Raw genomic sequence first — 20,283 nt, forward strand, 5'->3', positions numbered from 1 at the left:
TGACTTCCCCAAGGGCACAAGATCGGTGACATGGTAGGATTCGAACCAAGGACCTCTTGGTCCTTAGCCGAATACGCTACCGCTACGCCACACGACGCCACGACTAGTTACCACTCGCTCTCCCTTTAAATTTTCTTACTTTTCTTCCGTGGTAGCGTAAAGGGAAAGCAAGTGACAACTACGGACGTCGGAATGATATCCAGGCTAGTGCAACAAGTCATGTAACAAATGAAACCTCGGGAAAAGCTTGCTCTTTGTTTCGTCTTAATGTGACACTTTTAATATGTTACAAGTACGAACTATACGACTATGTCGGCTGAGCAAAAATTCTGTATTTCCTGACAATTTTCGTTCGTCTATGTAATAAAAAGAACCGTCAGTAAAATCATTGTTCAAATAGAATTGCGTAGTTCTGTACATCCCTGGCTAGACCAACAGTTCATGTAACAATGGAAATGTCCGAAAAAGCTTACTTAAGGTTTGGTTGTAATGCCAAATTTATGTTGCAAGTAAGAACTATTGTGTATCCGTCTGTCAAATGTCGGATAAGAAAAAAGAATGCATTTGCTGACGACTCTCTTTTGTTCATATAAATATGTAATGAGAAAAACCGTTAGTAAATCATTTTTAGTTTTGCATCCATTTCACGACTGAAGCCTAGGCCATCGAGCCTTGTAACCAAGAGAACGTCGGAAAAAAGTTTACTCTTTGTTCGGACTTTTGTCAAACTTTTGTCGCAAGTACATTGCGCAGATGGACGTACACGTGTCAGGAACTCACATATGTAATTTACATACACTTGTCCCAGAAAAGTACCGTACACGCGCCTAGAACCTCATTTGCATACACTTCACAACTGAAGCCTGGCCAACAAGTCTTGTAACCAATTAAAATTCGGGAAAGATTTTCTCTTTGTTTGGACTTCTGAGAATTTTTGCCACAAGTACTTTGCGCAGATGGACATACACGTGTCAGGATCGTCCATGATGGTGTTTCATTTGCATAAACTTGACCCAGAAAAGTCGCGCACATGCGCATACACGTGTCAGAACTTACATAAGTTCGTTTGCACACGCCTCACAACTGAAAACTGAACAACAAGAGGTGCCATTGAAACGTTCTCATTGACTGGATTTATGTTACACTTATGCCTCAAGCAAAGATCATTGTCCCCACAAAATTCTGAATTCTAACAATTGTCTGTGTAAATATGTAATGAGAAGAACCCTTAGTAATACTAAACGGTCGCTAAATTATCCTTACAATTAGCATTGCTTAATTCTGTATATTACAAGCCGTCGCTATCCAGTCCAGACTTTGACGTGAGCACTTGGCTTTTTATCCTAAAAGCCATGCAATATGTACCACAATGCAAAGCGGTCTTTTATCCGGGTCTCAGTTATTGTGTATGACACACTTGAGTTATAAGTCGTCATCTTGACCGTTAGTCCGAAGTCTGTAAGGGGAACAAAAGCTCTTCCGAAAGCCCTTCAGTAGCCTGGTCAACAATCACGCATGCGCAGACCATTTCAACGAAACTTCGTGAAACAGAAATCAATCGCAGCTGAAGCCGAGCAGAACGACACGAGCACCCTTCATCAAACTTATGCATAACGCTTACATCAACCCGATGATCAAGTTTGTAGGCTAACCAATGACGGACCTGATTATGAACAATGTGTTACTATTTTAAAACCTTCAAGGGCGTCAAGCATTGTTCTGTTACGCATTTTCTGTGGGCTTTGAGGGATTTCAACTTCTTGCGTCGGATTAGTCGCCGTTCTTCCACGCAACAGTATGCATCGCCAGGAAGATATCCGGGCCTTCCGACGGCCTTCTGACTCTGACGATAGCGGGATCTCAGGTGAAGGTGAAAAAAAAAAAACTTTTTTGGGCCTTTAAAATGTATCCGTTGAAAAGCTTTCTTTTGATGTGATTCCGGAGCTGATTTCTATGATAGTTCTAACATTTTTCAGCTCTCCGAGACAGCGATTTTGGGTATCTTCAATGGCTAGATCATTTGTGGCAGAATATCTACAGCGCGACCTGAAACAAGATTTCCAAATTTGCTTGAAAATAACGAACTGTTTTTTTTTCTGCAGACACCAAAATAACCCGCCGCCGACACTCTGCTGCGCATGTAAAAGCCGCGCTGCTCCCCGAGGCCGCCTTCCAGAAGCTTCAAGTGCGAAGATATTCTCTTGAGGAAACCGAAATAAAGGAAGTTTCGCGTCGTCGACACTCTTCGACGCATTCTCAAGGCACGCCGATTCCTGACATTCTTTCGGAAAAGCCTCAAGTTCGACGACTCTCTCTGGGAACTGACGGACAGAAGCCGGTAAGTCCCAGATTGTTTCTGTTATCGTCCGTCCATAAAGGGAGCACTTTCTTCTGTCAAACATCTGTCAAAGTTATTTGTTGCACTGAATGTGTTGAAAACTCTTCATGCTATTCACTGTCGTCGTAAATCACTCCAAGTGTTATAAATTGGAGAGCAAAGTATATGTATTTGAACTTTCAACTTGAATTTTTCTTACCGTAGAAAATGATATATATATATCAGCAATGGTTTCATTTTATGAAATCAGTAGTCGTTGAAAATAGCTACGAAAAGTATGGGCATCTTTTGTCGTGTGAGAAAAGTTGTGGTTTTGGACATTCCGTCTCAGGAAGCGTCTTTCACGGCCAAGTCTGTGAGCGCACCGCCAAACCCCGCTCTTTGTCCCGTTTTGAATTTGCCGGCGCGCGGTTGAAGTTAGCCGTGGCGGACATGCGAAAAAAACGCCACGGGAGACCAAAGTCTGTTGTGTAATCTGAAGGGTTCTGTTGTGTTTGCCGCCTTGCCATGGCGGAATGTTTTCACGCGCTAATGTCACATAAAGACTTGTTTCGCCCAACATACCGCCGCCGTGCCCGCTTCACGGGAAGGTAGGCCTGCTAGGGGCGGGGGCAACTTGACGTAACTGACGTGTGGAGTTACCATGGCAACGAGCTTAGTTAAGGTGTCTTTTGGCCGCTGGATTTAAGACTGATTTCTAAAATAAACCGCGCTAACCGCGACGTAATGCCACCATCCCACCTGTTACTCTCCTTCACAAATCCTCCTTATTTGCCTGCCTTAAACCAACACTCCAATCAGTGAGCAAACAACTAATCCATTAATAAGGGTAATCGAAGCCATTTAAGGGGTTTTGTCGTCACACCACGTGACAGCTTTTCACTCGGCGGAGGAGGTGGTTGTTTCCATTGTGCCCACACCGTCCTATTGCCTGCTGTGCTTGAGTAACTATGTACACTTGTCAGTGTGCGCGCAGGCCATAGTGACGAACCAAAGAGGCCGCGCCAGCCAATGCGCTGACGACAGCCGCTCTTGAGGCGGGTTTTGTCAGGCATGCCCCGTGTATCCGCCATTATTCTAGACACGCTGTACGTGCTTTTTACGTGGGACAGGAAATGGCGAAAGATACAAGTACTCTAGATAGATGACGACGATCTACACCGATTACTAAGTGTAGTTCAGAGTGGTGAGATTTTTCCTTAAACACAGCATATCTTTCGACTTTTATCACAGGAAATGTATACCATCAAGGATATCAACATCACTATCGGGGATGAGAAGTTCAAGATCAACACCGAAGATCTCACCTCGAAAGAGCAGAAAGATTTCGAGATCTCGACCAAGATGAACCTGGCCAAGGTAGGCTCGGCTCCGAGCCTCCAGGACTCCCGCGTACACAGTATGAGGGACTCCGGTATCGACATCCGAGCGGAGTCGGAGGACAGTGTTCCCAACAGCGGCGACGAGAATAAGATGGAGATCGAAGTGGGGAAAATCAAGCACGAGATCGTACCTATAACGTCACCGGAGGAGGGACTGAGCGGTCCCCTGGCACCGACCCACAAGGATAACATCACCATCCCGATCGAGATACGGGTGCCAGCGAACGACGGGCGGCAGAGCAAGTCTGCCCCGGCCGCTCAGGACGATCCCGCCTTCCCGGGGAACACCTCCCCGCGGAGCCGAATCCCCGTGCCCGTACAGACCGCTGACATCAGCCGGGAGAACCGGGCAGACGTGCTGAACCGGGCAGAACGCCTGCTGAGGGCTCAAGAGACCATGGATCCTACACAGAACAAACAACATGCAAGTTTACCCAAGGTAAGAAACCATTTGTTTTGGAAGATGACTTTTATCAGACCAAAAACATTAATTTTGTTTCAAAATGTAACATGCAGAGTGCCTTCTTACTCTAAATCACTTTGTAGTAGTGTGCTGCGTATTTCCTACTTTTGGTTATGAAGTTAACGCTATTTTTGAATGTGTGTCGCATGAATAAATATTGTGCCCAAGTAGTTGTGTTTCGCACCTAGACGGCTTTGTGCGACACAATAGCGCAATGACATGTGTCCTTATTTACCAGATATGGCCCATACATAATACATGTGCGCGATCATATATAAATACAGTCAAGTAGACAACAGGTGGTTCATATATGTCGAGATAACATCATGACCAATTGTAGTTTGATGAGGTTCATTGTTTGCTTCCCACGTCATGGATGGTATGTGGGGAGGGAGGATGTTGGTCTTGTGAGGTTGTTTGGTGACAAAACATTACAATGGTGTGTTTTCATGTGCTTCTACGTCGACCCAAGGATGTTATATTAGCTATTTCGAGGTCCTTGGTTGGACAATGCATTAATCTGCATTTTTGTCATCTTGTGGTCGTACACAAAGGGTTTATACCGTGTTCATAGAATGAACAGTTAGGCGTCCCGTACGTCAATTGAACTGTCAACGCTCACCTTAAATTGACCGAGGAGTGAACTGTGTTGCTTTTACATATTTGACTTGTTACTTAACGCTCTGTGTGGCACCTGTGCCACCCAGGTATGTCTGTAACGGCTGTCAGTAAAGTCTTGTACCTTGGCGACTATCTCAGACCTTTTGACTACAACGTTATCGCTTGAATACGTTTTCGGGGAACCTAGGAGGTCCTTTCCGTACGTTAGGAAAAGGATGTTTCTCCAATGAAGCATGTTGTGTGTGTTTAAGAGGTACTCACTTCGTTCTCACTGTGTACCGAGTGTTTACACTATATAACGGGTGGACAGTCACTGTGTACGTATTAATTAACCCGTCACAATTACTTTACATGGCCTGTTTAAGTGGTCTTATGTTATACGGAGGTTTTCTGGTATGGGTTGGCGTTGGGTCTCACACATTCCGGATGGCCTGCTTAACTTTGCTCCGTAAATGCAATTTAATGAATAGGTAACCAAGCGATTGGACTGAGAGATAGGTATGAGATAAGAAAATTTGATTAAAGTTAAAACCTTAATGTTGTTATAATTCATAAGGTCGACTGGAATATTTTTCTTGCTGCTTAAATGACCACAACCAAACACTTTCTTAATCTGCAAACTTCCCGAAGTGTACAGTGGAATCATCATTACTAGAACTGTCGGGATTACAAACGATCTTAGTCAAAATGGCGGAAGACAAATGCGTGGAACAGGCCAAAGGTCCCCGTTAATTATGTGACAAGAGGACTGTATGAACCGGTTCTTTGCTTCACAGCTGCACTTAACAGGCGGTAGCTAGGCGGCCAGCCCCGGGAGAAACTATGCCATCCATCCGGCACTACAGCGACCAGAACATTAGCTGTAGAGTCTGCACATTGACATCAAACAAAGACGATAACATCTGGAGATAATTGTAAAATTACCCCTTCACTTAGCTATTAAACGTTTTGAAAACCAGGTGTACGATGCTATGAATAAACGTGTCTATATTTGCTACATTCTATATCTAAAGAATATAGAAGCTAACGTTCATCACTGAATCACCACTGTAGATGTTATATATAACATTACACAACACTACCAATGACCGGTGAAGTAAGCATTGGTAGAGTTTCAGTGACGGGCAAATTTCCTTTATGAGTATGAGTAGTACTTTGCTGACTAAACTGATAATTTTTCTTCTGCACACACATTTTGTGGCACATTTTAAGCTTGAGGTACGTGCAGACCAAAGTGGCCCCCCGAAACCTAATCTTGAAGGTCATGTACGTAAGTAACGCCAACAATCAAAGTCAAAAATGCAGGCGGCCTATTGTCGCTTATCGTTCTAAACAAACACCAACATACATGTAACTAATTTAGTCTGTGTGCGGGCCTAGCGCCTCAGTTCGTCATACGGTGGTCTTTATCGGGTTAGTAGGGGGCATTTCAAAACATTGAACATTCAAAAATTATTTTTGCAAGAATAGATAACCGAAAATGAAGCTTCTTGAAGTAGCCAGAGTGGAAATGATACAAACATATGTATATATGTGATGAGAGGCCTACTCCAAGTATAGCCAGTTGGTTCTGTTCTTAAAATCCATCTCAAAATTTGACAACTCGCGATGCCAGTAGAGATCAACTTCCGTCAATAGAAAAATATCACATAATCTACCTGGTTATTACAAGAGCACAGTCGCTCTCCTAACGTTCTACATGCCATGCGCAAAGTCACGCGTATGCTTGACGTTCCAGAAGATTCTCGCACATGCGCAGACGCCTGTCGGGAACTTACATAACGTCATGTGCATCCACTTCAGATGTACCCAACACGTCATGTAACCAATGAAACGTCAGAAAATGCTTACTCTTTGTCTGGACTTGACACTGGAAACCATTGTATAACCATTTCTATTGCTTCCCCTTCAACTCATATGTACTTCACAGCTTCTGAGAATTCACCATACATAGAAAATGAGGGAAATGGCTCCCACTGTTCAGTCAGTCAAAGGATTCAAGGTTAAGCACCATCCTCATGACTACATGGTGTTTTGCACGTATTATGCCCAATCCATGTTTTTTATGAACAAAGTCTGAAGAAATTATTGATGAAGATGAGGAAAAGAACGCTAATAGTTGACACCTCATGATCTCCCATGTTCACCATCAATGTGCCGTAACGGAAAATAACGTAACTTTGCATATTAACATTTCTTCTAAACATCAAATGACATAATCTACGTCATATATTGAAATTGATAGTTTTACTCAAGTACCACTGATTTCTGTACGTCAAAAGAAAATGTATGCGTCAGTCAATGCCATATCGCTTTGTTGAGGGCGAAGTGCGTACTTGGCCACAAAACACATCAGTAGTGGGAATGAGTATGAGGAATTATAGCCGTTCCAAAACACGCTCATTAACCGTGGAACCATGAACACGATGCACCGCGCTAAATGCACTGTACTGTGGATGTCGTTGGAAGACCGTTACTTTCCCAAGGTAAAGAATCTTTCCATGCTATGCAATTTTAGGTTGATACCGACCAGAGTATATATGCTCACTTTCATGAAACAAGTACCTTGATCATTACAGGGATGCCTTTCTGGGCCTTATCAACATAATATGCCAAGAGAACCAAAAAAATGAAGAGGTCAAAAACTTCAAAAGACCCTTCTTTTTTCTTTCCTTTTTTTCTCGAAACAACGACGATCTTTCTTTTCTCAATATTGTAATTTCTATATAATGATGCAACGATATGCATGCGCACTTTCAGTTGTATCGAACGAGAATGAAGGGAAGTCCACTATGTTTCGAATGTGTACGTTATGCATATAGATATAAAAGTATGGGGTTTTAGTACAAGAAAGACCACTTGCTGAATTAGAGGATTTCGTGCAATTGTTGGAAAGGAAATGCCTACTTAAGGAAAAGCCTGCGCCATTCAGAACTGTATTTGTTTGTTACATGAAGACCAAGTGCGTACTTCATTCAAGGCCATGGATTAGTGACGCATGCGCCTTCCGCACACTGTAGCACGTATAGAAAATCACAATGGCCGTCAGAAGTATGAACATAAATAAAATAAAGTTCACAGGAAATATTCTTCCAAACTGAATTATAGATTTGCTACTTGATATAAAATGTAGCCGGATACGGAAAGGATGATTTCATTCATGATGTATCTTGCCGTGAAATCATTTTTTGGCAGAGTCAGTTTCAAGAAATAAGCATCAGTCAAAACACTTCCATTTCATGAACTAGCCATTTCCTGTGAGTGACAACGAGTTTATTTTTTTATGAAGTGTTTGTCGGATCGGTAGTGGGATGAATCATCATCATCAAGGCAGACTCTGTCCACTTGACATAATCCCAGACACGGTACGTGACATTCTGTTGAACAGGATACTCCGCCTTATGTAACAAAAACGGGAATAAACTCAAGTGGATTCTGCCCAGGCGTCGACGAGGATTTGAAGGATTGAGCCATTATTGTTTGCAGAGAAGCCACTCTGGATGGAGCAGGATACACACAGGGGGGTTCGGGTTGAGAGCATGTTGAGAGGGAGCACCTGTCACGGTAAGGGTCAATCTGATCCGACTGGGCCAGATGCAGGGCATTCTGGGGATGGATTCGAGCATTGGTATACTACTTTCAACTTGGTGCAAGTTCATGTTTTTTCACGGTAGAGGGCGTTGTGTGTAGGATTACGAAATACTAATTTGAGGATTAAATACTTTTCTTTTAAAATTGGACTTTTGAGTTACACTAGCGTTTGCAAAATGTAGACTAAGTTTGACAATTTCAATAAAAAATGAACTTTTTGCTTCAGCTGGACACTTCCTTCGAATTCTACATTTCTCATCTGACACCGTCTTAAGTGGCTCTTCTTTAGTCACCTATCTTTATGCATCCCAGCGATCTATGTGTCCATGAGAAAGTCAAAGTCCCTGTGGTGCAGTGGCAGGCACGCGCAGTAGCGGAGGTTTACACAACTTGTTTCCATATATCAGGAGGAGGTCATGACTGGAATGGGAATTCTGAGACTTTTTCATCTCCGTGACTTGTCAGGCACCCCCCGGACACGCGGTTTTGTTTGCTATCATCACACATTAAATGTGTCGTATGTCATCTTCCTGTGACAGGATATTCCTCCACAACCTACTCCCAACAACAATACATGGCCTTGTGCTTACCTCCATACCTGTACGCTTTAATATTCCTCCACAGAACATTGGTTGAGATCTGTATATTGTCGCGAGTGTTCTGTGTCGTTTCTATCTTCTAGAAATTCCACTCCCCGCATTTGTAAGCTGGCTGGTGGCCTGGTGAGCTTATAAAGGAGAGGGTCTCTCTTTACTCTAATCCGTCTATTTAAGCAGCACGCAACTACGACTTGTTTTCTTTGGACCGTGAGGGGGATTTTGCCTTGTTGGTAAAGCTTCTTTTGAACCCTACACGTCCTTTGTGTACGTGTATTTCGTCTTTTATGGGTCTTGAGCCGGAGATAAAGCAATACATGAAATGGGGAGATAATGAAGGGATCCTAGTGCCAGGATGGATCTTTTGAAATTTTGGAAAACCGCCTGGAAAGTTCTTCTACACTGCAGAGCCATGTGGACTCTGAGTTTCTTCAAAGTGTCATAACTTATAAATCTTAAAATTAAGTCAAGATTGGGAAGTTGACGTTGTTTAACGAGTCTTTTATTATAAATATCATTCTTGTTATGATATTATCATGTATCACACTGAGAGTGTCATACTAACTGCTCTAAAAGAGAGCCTGTACTTCTTATCCTTTTCACAAATGGCTGATACATGTATGTGATAAATTCTGTGCCCCAATTACAACATGAAATGATGACCTTTGCAACAGCTCGGCCGGGATTATATCAGTTATATGTTTGAACACGCCCGACTTTCGGTGGATGTGTACATTGTCGCCTGAAAGCGGCCTCTGTTTGCCAGTAACTATTTAAACACGGACCATTTGTCTCCTAACAACGCCCGGATCCCTTTGTGCCGCGATACTGCACGTAACGTGTGGGTCAAACTCTGACAAGATTCCCCGGCACGTATGATGGTGGGAGGGCGCTGCTGTAAATGAAAGTCGTTTCAGACGACGTTTTAGTCGTGATGGCCCCGCCATTCCTGCTCCTGGAGAATGGGTGAGCGTCGCGGGAAGGTGCAGAAGGGGGTGCGGTTCTTCATCCCCTCTGACCTCCCCGGGGGAGAACCGAAGGGGAAGGTGAGGAAAGGGAGGCCCCTGGGACCACGTAATGCCAAACCGTTCACTGAAACAGTTTATGGCAAGAATATTTTCCCTCGCGATGTGCGAAAGAAGCGTTACGCGTTTGTCTTACCCGCCGACTGGCTTTCAAACGATAAAAAGAAGGTAAGGTTAGTCATAAAAGCAGCGTAACGGTCTTCAGATCTGTCCCTATCTTTGCGTCTTGTAGGGCACCATAGATTCATTCTACCTATGTTCTTGGAAAACATCCTGTTTACCCTGTGTCTTTTTGTATACAGGCACCTGAGAACAACGTCCTGGACGTCGCACGGATCGAACAGCCTCCATACATCCCTCCAATCCTACCCCCTTCCAAACCCGCATACCCAGAGAGCCGACAAACAGTCACCACCGCCAACCATCTCTCCGAGAGTGACTTCTCAGACGATGACGATCTCACGACGGCCCGGAGCGTCTTGGACAGCCGTCAGCCCCTCAGCCAGCCACGCCGGGCCAGGAGGGTGACATTCTACCGCAACGGCGACCCTCACTGGAAGGGCGTCAACTTCGCCATCAACAACAAGCGGATCCGCAACATGGAAGCGTTGCTGATCCTCCTGAGCGAGAAGATCCCCCTCCCGTACGGTGTCCGCCACGTGTACACCCTGGGCGGCAAGCGGCTGACGGACCTGAGCGAGCTGGAGCACGGCAAGTCGTACGTGTGCGCCAGCGGGGAGATGGTGAAGGGAGTGGACTACGGCAGGAAGACCGAGCGCTACTGGCACAACAGGAAACCCACGGCGGGCAGGCGCCGCGGCGAGAACTACCTCTACAAGGAAGACCCCGTGGACAGGATCTCCATCGACTCCAGACAGAGCATGATGAGCGACCAGCTGTCTCCGCGGAGCAAGCCCAGGGTCATCACCATCATCTCCAACACGCACAGGGACTCCCGCGGCAAGATCTTACTCAACCCGAGAACATCCCAGAACTTTGAGGACATTCTCAGAGACATGACGGGAGCCATCAAGATGACCAACCCTCCCATCGAGGCACTCTACACCTTCTCAACAGAACAAAAGGTAGGCCCGTTTCGGTACTGACATTTATCCTTACTATCCTCGTTAGTCTTTCTGTCAAAAACTTGCAGTCATTATGGTCGGCGACATCTAATAAATGTCTTCCTTTCCTGCCTAATTCCTTGGCCAAATTGGCCTCCACTGACATTGTTTGTTACGAAAAGACAGTCTATATTCTTCTACTCTACTCTTGTCAATATTCTTATTTGTCGTACAATCCCAAGACAAATATGATGAATATTAACTCAATTGTGGATCAAGCGTTCGCAAGGCTCTTTCTACATGGCAACGACGAAACTAATTACATAAAACATCAAAGGTTAATAGTTAACGCCCTGCCCTGACATTTTGAATCATAGGTCATAACTCCACTCATAACTGCGCGCTCCAGAGGCATGTTGTGGAGTACCCAGACTTAAAACTAATAAAACCACGGAATGTGATTGTCGCTGTGTTGTACCGACCCCTAACATTTGTTGACGTAGTCAGCTATTACTGCCTTATTCATTACTTGTTAAGACTATGATGTAGCACAGGTTAAACAATCAAAATGACAAGCACACCTGCAGTACTTATAAGAAACAATGATCACACTGTACCTCTGTATTTACAAGTTCTCACACTTAACAGTTTCATTTGAATGCATAGCAAATGTTTTTGCTGCTTACACAGGTGCTTAGTAACCACATTCAGTAAAATATGTCAGGAAACATTGCACATTGGTCACAATTAGATCACTGCTGCTTTACCATTAGATTCTTAACAGCAATACAAACAACTTCTTTACATATCTTCACCTTCACCTTGCCCAATTCTCGTCTATGATAGCGTAAGTACACAAGTTAACTAGCAAATGACGTTCCACACATTGTACCTGCAAACGTACGCTGTGCGTACCATTTCTGTCGTTTTTACAAAATCAAAACGTGTGCGTGGATGCTGACGTTTGATTAAGGTCAATGCTAGTAGTACATGTAATAGTAGTAGTAGTAGTAGTAGTAGTAGTAGTAGTAGTAGTAGTAGTAGTAGTAGTAGTAGTAGTAGTAGTAGTAGTAGCAGTAATAGTAATAGTAATAGTAGTAATAGTAGTATGAATTCTTCCATCTCGAAAGATAATGGCAGCACGCACTCAGGATTTGGTGTTATGGCCGTCTACAGTGTCTTCCTACAATGCTACAGCTTGTCTTAACGAGCACTACATCCCACACCAATGAATTGTGACATTAATGTGTGATCTTGTGCTGTGTTCCAGGTTCAGGGGTTCGGCCAGTTGTTCCGTGAGTTCCGTGATTGTGACATCTTCATCGCCTGCGGCTCGGAGGCCCTGAGAAGAGGCCCGCCCAGCAGCGAGGGGTACAAGTCTGACACACACGCACACGTGCACCACGAGCGTCCGGCTATCAAACAGTCCAGGAAGACACAGACACCACAGACACAGCAGATGAACGGTACTACAAGCTCAACATCACACTTCTATTTAACATTTCCTTGATTTCAATGTATTTGATAAGTTTAATTGCACGATTCTGGTAGTTTTTTTTTGTTTTGTCTTTCGCCCTTTTCATAAAACATGCAAAGAAAAGGAACAGACCAAGTAGTGTCGCGCTCAAGTTAGACGAACCACATGAACTCCACACTACTCAACATCAAGCTTGAACGATTAAAACAAAAGAGGAGCCAATCGAAATAAGTGAATTCATGGTCAAACAACACTGAAGAGGTGTCAATGATGTGTCCCTCTATCTGTAACAGGTTATGTCAGCCGCTCGGACAGTGGAGAAGACGATCTCCCATCACCACCCAGCGAGGCCTACAGACCACGCAGGCGCAGTGTGCAGTCCAACGCCACACAAACAGACATCGATGTCGATCCCAAACCACGTAAGCAGTGACGTTTTAGAACGGCTCCTTGGGTAGAATTTTCTCGAACTTGTGAACTGAAGGTGTGACCAAACGGCACGTAGCGTCGTTTGGTCACGAACGTGTGCGTCTAAAAGCACCTTGACAAAGATTAGACACGTTTGTTTGTTTTGTGTTTTCACCTGTACAAGATGTTGACACACCTAGCACGTAATATTTGTAGAGGCTGTGTCAGCAAAACCTTTTCATGTCAAGTGCGGGAGGATTTGCATATTAAAACTTCCCGTCCGTTTGTAATCTCTAGTGGACGACATCGGCGACAACTCCATGGACACGTCAGGTGCACAGGTCAGTGACCCCTACGTGTCGACCCCGATAGCCTCGGAAGACGACGTCGTGCGCATGACCATCCACGGCAGACGGCAGACCTTCTTCCGCCCCACGAGCTACGACAAGACGTACGTCAACCCCGGCAGCAGACCCAGCAAGAAACTCAAGCTGGAATGGGTGTATCCTTTTTATGATAATATGTCACAAAAAGAACACTCATCGTGATAACCAACTAGAGGTTTCAACTAGACTGAATAGGGATCAAATTGCCCAGGTTAAGTTTTATCTGCATACTTGGCAAAATCTAAAATATTGCAAATCAGTTGACGCTAATTTGCACACAAATGTGGAAGCAAAGTATAAGTCAAGATGATGGCAAAGCTTTCATTTCTTGTCGGCGAAAAAAATCCTCACTTCGTGGAAATTTAAATTTTAGAGCTAGGCTTATTGGAATTGGAATATGTACCAGTATTGTTACAATGCAATAGTTGCCCCTCTCTCTGTGTCAGCTTTGCGATAAGTTAGTCCTGTAGCCCGTTCTACCTTGACGACCCCACAGGTACGGGTACCGCGGGTACGATGCTCGGGACAACCTGTGCGTTCTGCCGTCCGGAGAGCTCATGTACTTCGTGGCTACCGTGGTCGTCATGTACAACCCGCGCAAGGAAACACAGAGACACTATCTCGGGCACACGGAAGACATACAATGGTGACTAATATTAGTACTCCTTTGAATTCTATCAGAATTGTTGTTTGTTGTTCTTATGATGATGAAGACACTCAATTGAATTGACTTTTAATAAGTTACTAAGTTCAGTCACCAACTGTACTGCCTTTCCTGTTCAAGTCCTAGAATGTATGTAGTCGGATCTGATATCGTATGTCTAAAATTGCCATAACAAAATTTGAATACGTTTTCCTCATTCTGTTCTCGTCCGAACAGCATGTCCCACCATCCCAGTGAGCAGTATGTCGCCACGGGACAGATGGCCGGGCAGCTTCCGGATGCACACGTGAGTTTCAATAGGTGTTCTTTAGTTTAGGGAACTACTGTCAGTAGCACAAACGATGCAGAAGCACGTGTGTAGTGATAAAAATTCCCATACTAAATGTCGTCTTTTAAGGCTTAATAACAACAGATATATGTAGGTTCTGCTATAATATCTCTTGTATTTTTCAATCGCCCAAAACTAACCTTTCATGCGTTAAACATCACACAGGCACACATCAGAGTTTGGGATCACGTGTCGCTCAACACTCTGGCCGTGATCGGGCTGGACACCTTCCAGAACGGCATCTGCTGTCTCGGATTCTCCAAACAGGTCGGTAGCACTGAAAAGAATGTTCACATGGGCCTAAGTACGGAAACTGAGTTCGAGATGCTAATATTCTGATCATGAATTAGAAGGCAAAATCATGCCATACCTTTTGAAGAAAGGTACACAAGCACGCTAATTGTAAGAACTCCGGATCCAGTAACAGTTCTTGTTTTATCTGCTCAGAACCACGGTCAGTACCTGATGGCGGTAGATGAGGGAGACAACCACGTGCTGAGTGTGTGGGACTGGCAGGCAGACAAGATCGTCGCCAAAACGAAGGTGAGTCAGATCGCTCTTTAACTCCAATACTTTTTATGTACGCGGTACAGTTCCAAATTCTTAACAGATTGAAACAATGACTTAAGCCTAGACTAACAGTCATTCACTCAAAGTTTTAAGAAGATAGGCAACTTCACGATGTTGACGATGGAAAGACGACTCTGGAATGTCTTCCACTAGTTCCAGCTCAAACGCAGTCTACATGTTCATGCACCATACAATTGTGACTATACGTAGTACCATTGCTCCCTCCAGACTCACCCGGACACAGTGGTGCTCGGCGCCTTCCACCCGCACGAGGACAGTATCCTCATCACGGCAGGGAAGCAGCACATGTACTTCTGGAAGATGGTCGGCGGCAAGATCCTCAGGGACAAGAAGAGCGGTGTGTTCGAGGTAAGGACTCTTCTTCTTCTTTCGTACTGCTACATGTAAGTCCAATATCAATAGGGTTATCAACGGTTACATTACATTTGTTAGTTACAAAACCAGTGACCAGTACAAATAAACAAAGGGATATAAAGGTAAAAAAAGCTAATAGGTAACTCATTCTGTGTATTCAAATTTAAAGACAAGTGTTAGCATGTACTCCTAGTATGTAAGTGTTTAATAGTAGTACTTAAACATGTGTCAGTTCTATTGTGGAGTTTCAAATGCAAAATATGAACATTTTACAGCACTGTTCATCAAAACGACACAGACAACATATAACAACGTTTTCTCCATCTTTAGGGCGAGAAGCCGAAGTTCATTACCGGGATGGAGTTTTCCGCCGCTGGTGACGTCATCACGGGAGACTCGAGCGGGAACATCCTGGTGTGGTCACGTGACGATAACAACATATTCAACCTTCAGCACGCTATCATGCGCGCACATGAGGTGTGGGGGCGTTTTTTTTTTGTTCGACACTATTGTAGATGACACACCAACATTCTGTTACTAATCAAGGCTATGTAAAATATAGAACCACACTAAAACAATGTACATGCGTTTGCGTCCATTTTGGAGCCCAGCTATAGGACACAGTGTTACGCGTACGGATTTTAATAAAATGTATTTTTGGCCCTCTACAGAAGAGCGTATTCACACTGCGCATGCTCTCTGACGGGACCCTTCTATCCGGAGGCGGAGTTGACCGGAAGTTGGTGGCCTGGGACTCCCTGAGGGGGTACATCCCGGCAAAGGCAGAGAGACAGGTAAACATGGGTCATTTAGAACATGTACAGTCTATCACTCTTTCTATGTTAGAAAATTTTGTAGATCCATTCAAGTTATGCAAATGGAAGAATATAACATAACAAAGTGCATGTTAGAAATAAAGATTATGTGTGTAATTGTCATATTGTGTGCGACTTATCATAAAAGACCTGTGCGACTTACAATGTATCATAAAAGACCTTTGCTGCATCTTCAAAATCGTTTTATCTAGCGCAAACAATCGGTTAACGGTGCAACCACCTACTCTAATTTACAACCAGTACACTACCCACTGTAACCTGTAAAATACATTTCGTGGCATGTTGAACGGTGTATTTTACCAAAACACTTTGATCTTTCCCGACAGCTGTCGGAAGCGAACGGCGGTATCCGGACCATTGTTGAACAGAACGCGGGACAGGCGGACGGTCTGCTGTACCTGGCCACTTCCAACAACCTCATCATACAGGGGTCCCTACAGACGAAATTCACCACCGTTATCCAGGTACGCCTCATGCTCTTATCTCTGTCGTAGTTGATCTTTCATATCAAGAAAAATGACATAACGCAACTTAGTCATAGTCTGATTTCTTTGGATGTGTAAAACATCTCTCAAGAATCAGCTGGATGTGTAGCGAGTTACTTTAGATTTTTCACTTTCTTTAGATCTGGTAATGTAAACATAAGTAGAGATTGCAGCTTCATACTTACCTTACATATATACCTTTCACGATATTGACAGGGCCACAGTGAGGAACTGTGGGCGCTGGCTGTCCATCCTCACGAGCACGCGTTCCTGACGGCAGGGTACGACAATCACGTCTGTCTGTGGTCCTCAGCTACACACAAGCTACTCTGGAGGGTCTCTGTCGAGGTAAATCTTCAGATCAACATTTTTCTGTCGATGAGTTGTTCAGATGATGAGATATCCGATTGTCTACTAGTATGTATAAGCAAATGTCTTATGGAGTTAGAATTTGATTGTCCTTAGCCGCAAAGTCACACTAGTCGCCCTGTAAGTGTAGAAATAACAACTTTGCAACCATGAATTTTTTTTGAAGTTTTATCCTCACTCTTGCTTCCTTTTTCTCTCACAGAAACCTTGCCTGTCGGCGACGTTCTCCCCTAACGGTGCCTTAGCGGTTGTGGGCACGACAGTCGGCCTGTTCGTGGCGCTGAACGCGTACGACGGCTCTCTTGTCGCCTCCTTCCAAGTCGGCACGGAACAACTGGACGCCATCAGGTTTTCCCCAGGTGGGAGTCATCTCTGTCAACAAAGCGGAAACCTCATAAACGATAACACGAATGTTTGAATTTTAGACTGCCAAAAGTCACATATATGGTACTTCGACTTCCCCCAAATGTTCTACAGACGTAAGGTAATCGTTGATCATTCATTTTGACGAAAAAGTGTGCTGCTGTACCGAGTGTTCATAATTTCCCTGTTCCGTGTTCCTGCAGACGGCAGCCTCCTGGCCATGGGTTCCCATGACAACACCATCTACCTCTTCTCTGTTCTAGACGACGGGCGGACATTCCGCAAGGCGGCGCTGTTGAAAGTGAGTTACATGTAACATCACTCAAAATCTCACAATAACGTTACCGTCATAATGCGTTGCAAATATGCCACCATAGACAAATATAGAGCTTTCTCTCCATTTTTAGAGGCACAAATTTAAGACACTACTTTAATTTGTCATCACACTAAATTGTGGATTTAGGACACAATTTGGGGCACGGTTTCTTACGGTTTCTCTTCAACCTCTATCCTAGGGACACAAGAACTTCCTGACCCACATCGACTGGTCGTCAGACGGACGGTACCTGCAGAGCGTGGACGGAGACTACGAGCTGCTCTTCTGGAAGGTGGATGAAAACCGGCGGGAAAACCCGGCCGTGACGAGAGACGTCACGTGGCACACGCAGACGTGCATCCTGGGATACAACGTGCTGGGTGAGTTGGCAAACTCCTCAGCGCAGATTTAACCGAAAATATAATCTCCAAGCAGATCCCTTTCGGTGGCAAGACAGTATCCATTAGGCAGAGAAGGTCGCCGGAAACCGACGGTGGGGGTACCGACAAAAAAGGGCCATATATAACGATCACCCCCCCCCCACACACACACACACAACCTCGCTTAGAAAGTACCGTGAATAGGCTATGGTTCATCAATGTTGAAATAAAGACAGGAAACACAAAGTCTTAATCTAATATTGACCAAAGTGTTGATGAATTGTAATCCCAAAAGGGCTGGACAAACTGGAGTCCTTGGTCTGAAGAACAGTTATTGTTGGAGCAATGGGGCCTGCATGAAGCAGCGCATGATCAAGCAATGGAGGGGAACAATAGACATATCTTATCTGCAACAATTAGAAACAATGACAATGATAGACATGTTAAGTTCTTTTCACATTTCCAGCACATAATCATATTAAATAAAGCCAATTTCTATTGTTGCCTTGATCTATGTCGATCCTGACTAAATACGTGACCTGTATGTTTCCATGTTGACAGGGATCTGGCCAGCCAGAGAGAACGGCATTGACATCAACACAGTCTGCCGCTCCGAGTCAGGAGACCTGCTTGCTGTTGGAGACAGTCAGGGTTTCCTGAAGCTCTACAGATATCCCTCCACACAGAAAAAGGTACGAGAAGGCTCGCAACACTGATATGTAAATGCAGTCCCACACCGCCCAGCCGTTCAGGCTAACTCTTTAGAATATGAAAGTGATTATATAATTATTGAGAAAATCCTGAAGATGATCAATTCAGAACATTCAATCACAGAAGCTACAACTAAAATGTTGTAGGCCATTCTGAATTCGAAGGCCTCACAACAGAACAAGGTAGAAATGTAGTGGACCACCACCCACCCATATACTCTGGGCCAAGCCATCCATGGCCTATTGACAGTACACATAACTTTGGTGCAATGTACAAATTGTATACACGACGTAATTAATGCTTACATTGTGGTCCCTCCGCAGGCCCAGAGTCACCAGTGGAAGATGTGCAGCAGCAACGTGACGAGCGTGAAGTTCCTGTACGATGACGGCTACCTGCTGACTACAGGCGGCATGGACGCCGCTCTCATGCAGTGGGCCGTGCAGGCGACAGAGGGCATCAACAGGAACAGGGCTAAGCGCTACTGAGTTCAAACAGAGCGGCTCAAATCTTTGAGTGGAAGATAGCACGCTATTCTGTGAGGAGGCCTGTAACGTTATGCCATTTTTCATGAGTGAAATCTCGTGTTAGACTAAAATCTCGCGAGACGTCGTCATCTCGCGAGAAACTGAAATCTCGTGAGCCATCGTCACCAACTGGCTCTCCTTTCGAAGTCGAAGATACATTATTTGCCATCTTTTGTAACGGTGAACATATGATGATGCCACGCCAGCTATATTTTAGCTACTTCACTTCATCATGTTGCACCATGTAATATGCCAGAACAGTGCCAAAATGCATAAGTTTGCCATCATCTGTAAATATAAGAAATAAATGTTTGTATGTGTCAGCTAGCGGTAGACTTCTTCCTAGTACTGTTGTGAAGATGGTTGTACAGTTTCATAGAGCTCGAGTTTCTCGTTTCTCATCTTAGCCTAGCACAAGATCCTTACAAACGGTATTTCTTGTAGGTTTGCTTGCACATATCAATGCGCTAAAAATGTTCCTTAAAACTTTATCGTTGCCCTGATGTGACAAGGATCCCCTTTGAGGATGCCCAAATGTTTGTTTATATGTGTACATAGTAGGACTCCATATAATCATGGCCGCGTTTAATATCGTATGTCTTGTTAGCAACACAAGTTTATAGGATGATGCTTAGCAGGTAATATAGACTGATAACATGTTATAGTTGGAAAACAACCGGATGAAAATTGAGTAGATGAGACAGTCATTACAACATTAATATTGTTTAAGGATAATCATGACGAGTGCTAGTTGGCTCCTGGTTCATGACATTGTAAGTTATTGTAAGAAGACGTGCAGGAGGTATTCGATCCCCAATACTCACACTGTACTGAAGTCATGGAAAGTAGTTTTTTGCTATACAATGCACTAGGCTGAGATAGTCTACTTATACACATGTAAAAGCGGTAAGTGATATTTCGTATCAAGATGTATTTATAATGTGTGTGGGACGTCTAAAATAAAATGTATTTTAGCAATGACGTTGTTGGTTTTGTGTCACTTTTATG

At 44.1% G+C, this 20,283-nt stretch overlaps 1 protein-coding gene across 3 annotated transcripts; it reads left to right on the forward strand.

The window, feature by feature from the left end:
* Nucleotides 1–3,317: 3,317 nt before the first annotated feature.
* Nucleotides 3,318–20,266, forward strand: LOC109479758 (echinoderm microtubule-associated protein-like 2). Of its 3 annotated transcripts, none has more exons than XM_019781748.1 (19): nt 3,318–4,159; nt 10,319–11,101; nt 12,351–12,546; nt 12,851–12,979; nt 13,263–13,467; nt 13,848–13,997; nt 14,232–14,301; nt 14,509–14,610; nt 14,791–14,886; nt 15,142–15,282; nt 15,619–15,765; nt 15,960–16,082; nt 16,451–16,588; nt 16,826–16,957; nt 17,181–17,337; nt 17,545–17,642; nt 17,857–18,037; nt 18,599–18,729; nt 19,072–20,266. In XM_019781748.1, the coding sequence occupies exons 1-19, from the start codon at nt 3,575–3,577 to the stop codon at nt 19,234–19,236; spliced, it is 3,729 nt and encodes a 1,242-aa protein (XP_019637307.1). In that variant the 5' UTR covers nt 3,318–3,574; the 3' UTR covers nt 19,237–20,266. The 3 variants fall into 3 exon arrangements, with proteins under 3 accessions (XP_019637307.1, XP_019637309.1, XP_019637308.1); XM_019781750.1 differs by lacking the exon at nt 3,318–4,159 and adding an exon at nt 7,214–7,290; XM_019781749.1 differs by lacking the exon at nt 3,318–4,159 and adding an exon at nt 9,817–10,037.
* Nucleotides 20,267–20,283: the final 17 nt, after the last annotated feature.

The sequence above is a fragment of the Branchiostoma belcheri genome, unplaced genomic scaffold (genome assembly GCF_001625305.1).
Source record: "Branchiostoma belcheri isolate BF01 breed outbred unplaced genomic scaffold, Haploidv18h27 scaffold5, whole genome shotgun sequence".
NCBI classification, from domain to species: Eukaryota; Metazoa; Chordata; class Leptocardii; order Amphioxiformes; family Branchiostomatidae; genus Branchiostoma; species Branchiostoma belcheri.

Coding starts and splice junctions, on each gene's coding strand:
- LOC109479758 (XM_019781748.1), top strand. CDS start 3,575: ATGTATACCATCAAGGATATCAACATCACTATCGGGGATGAGAAGTTC. Junction 12,547..12,850: donor ACAGACACAGCAGATGAACG/GTACTACAAGCT, acceptor TATCTGTAACAG/GTTATGTCAGCCGCTCGGAC. Junction 18,730..19,071: donor ATCCCTCCACACAGAAAAAG/GTACGAGAAGGC, acceptor GTCCCTCCGCAG/GCCCAGAGTCACCAGTGGAA.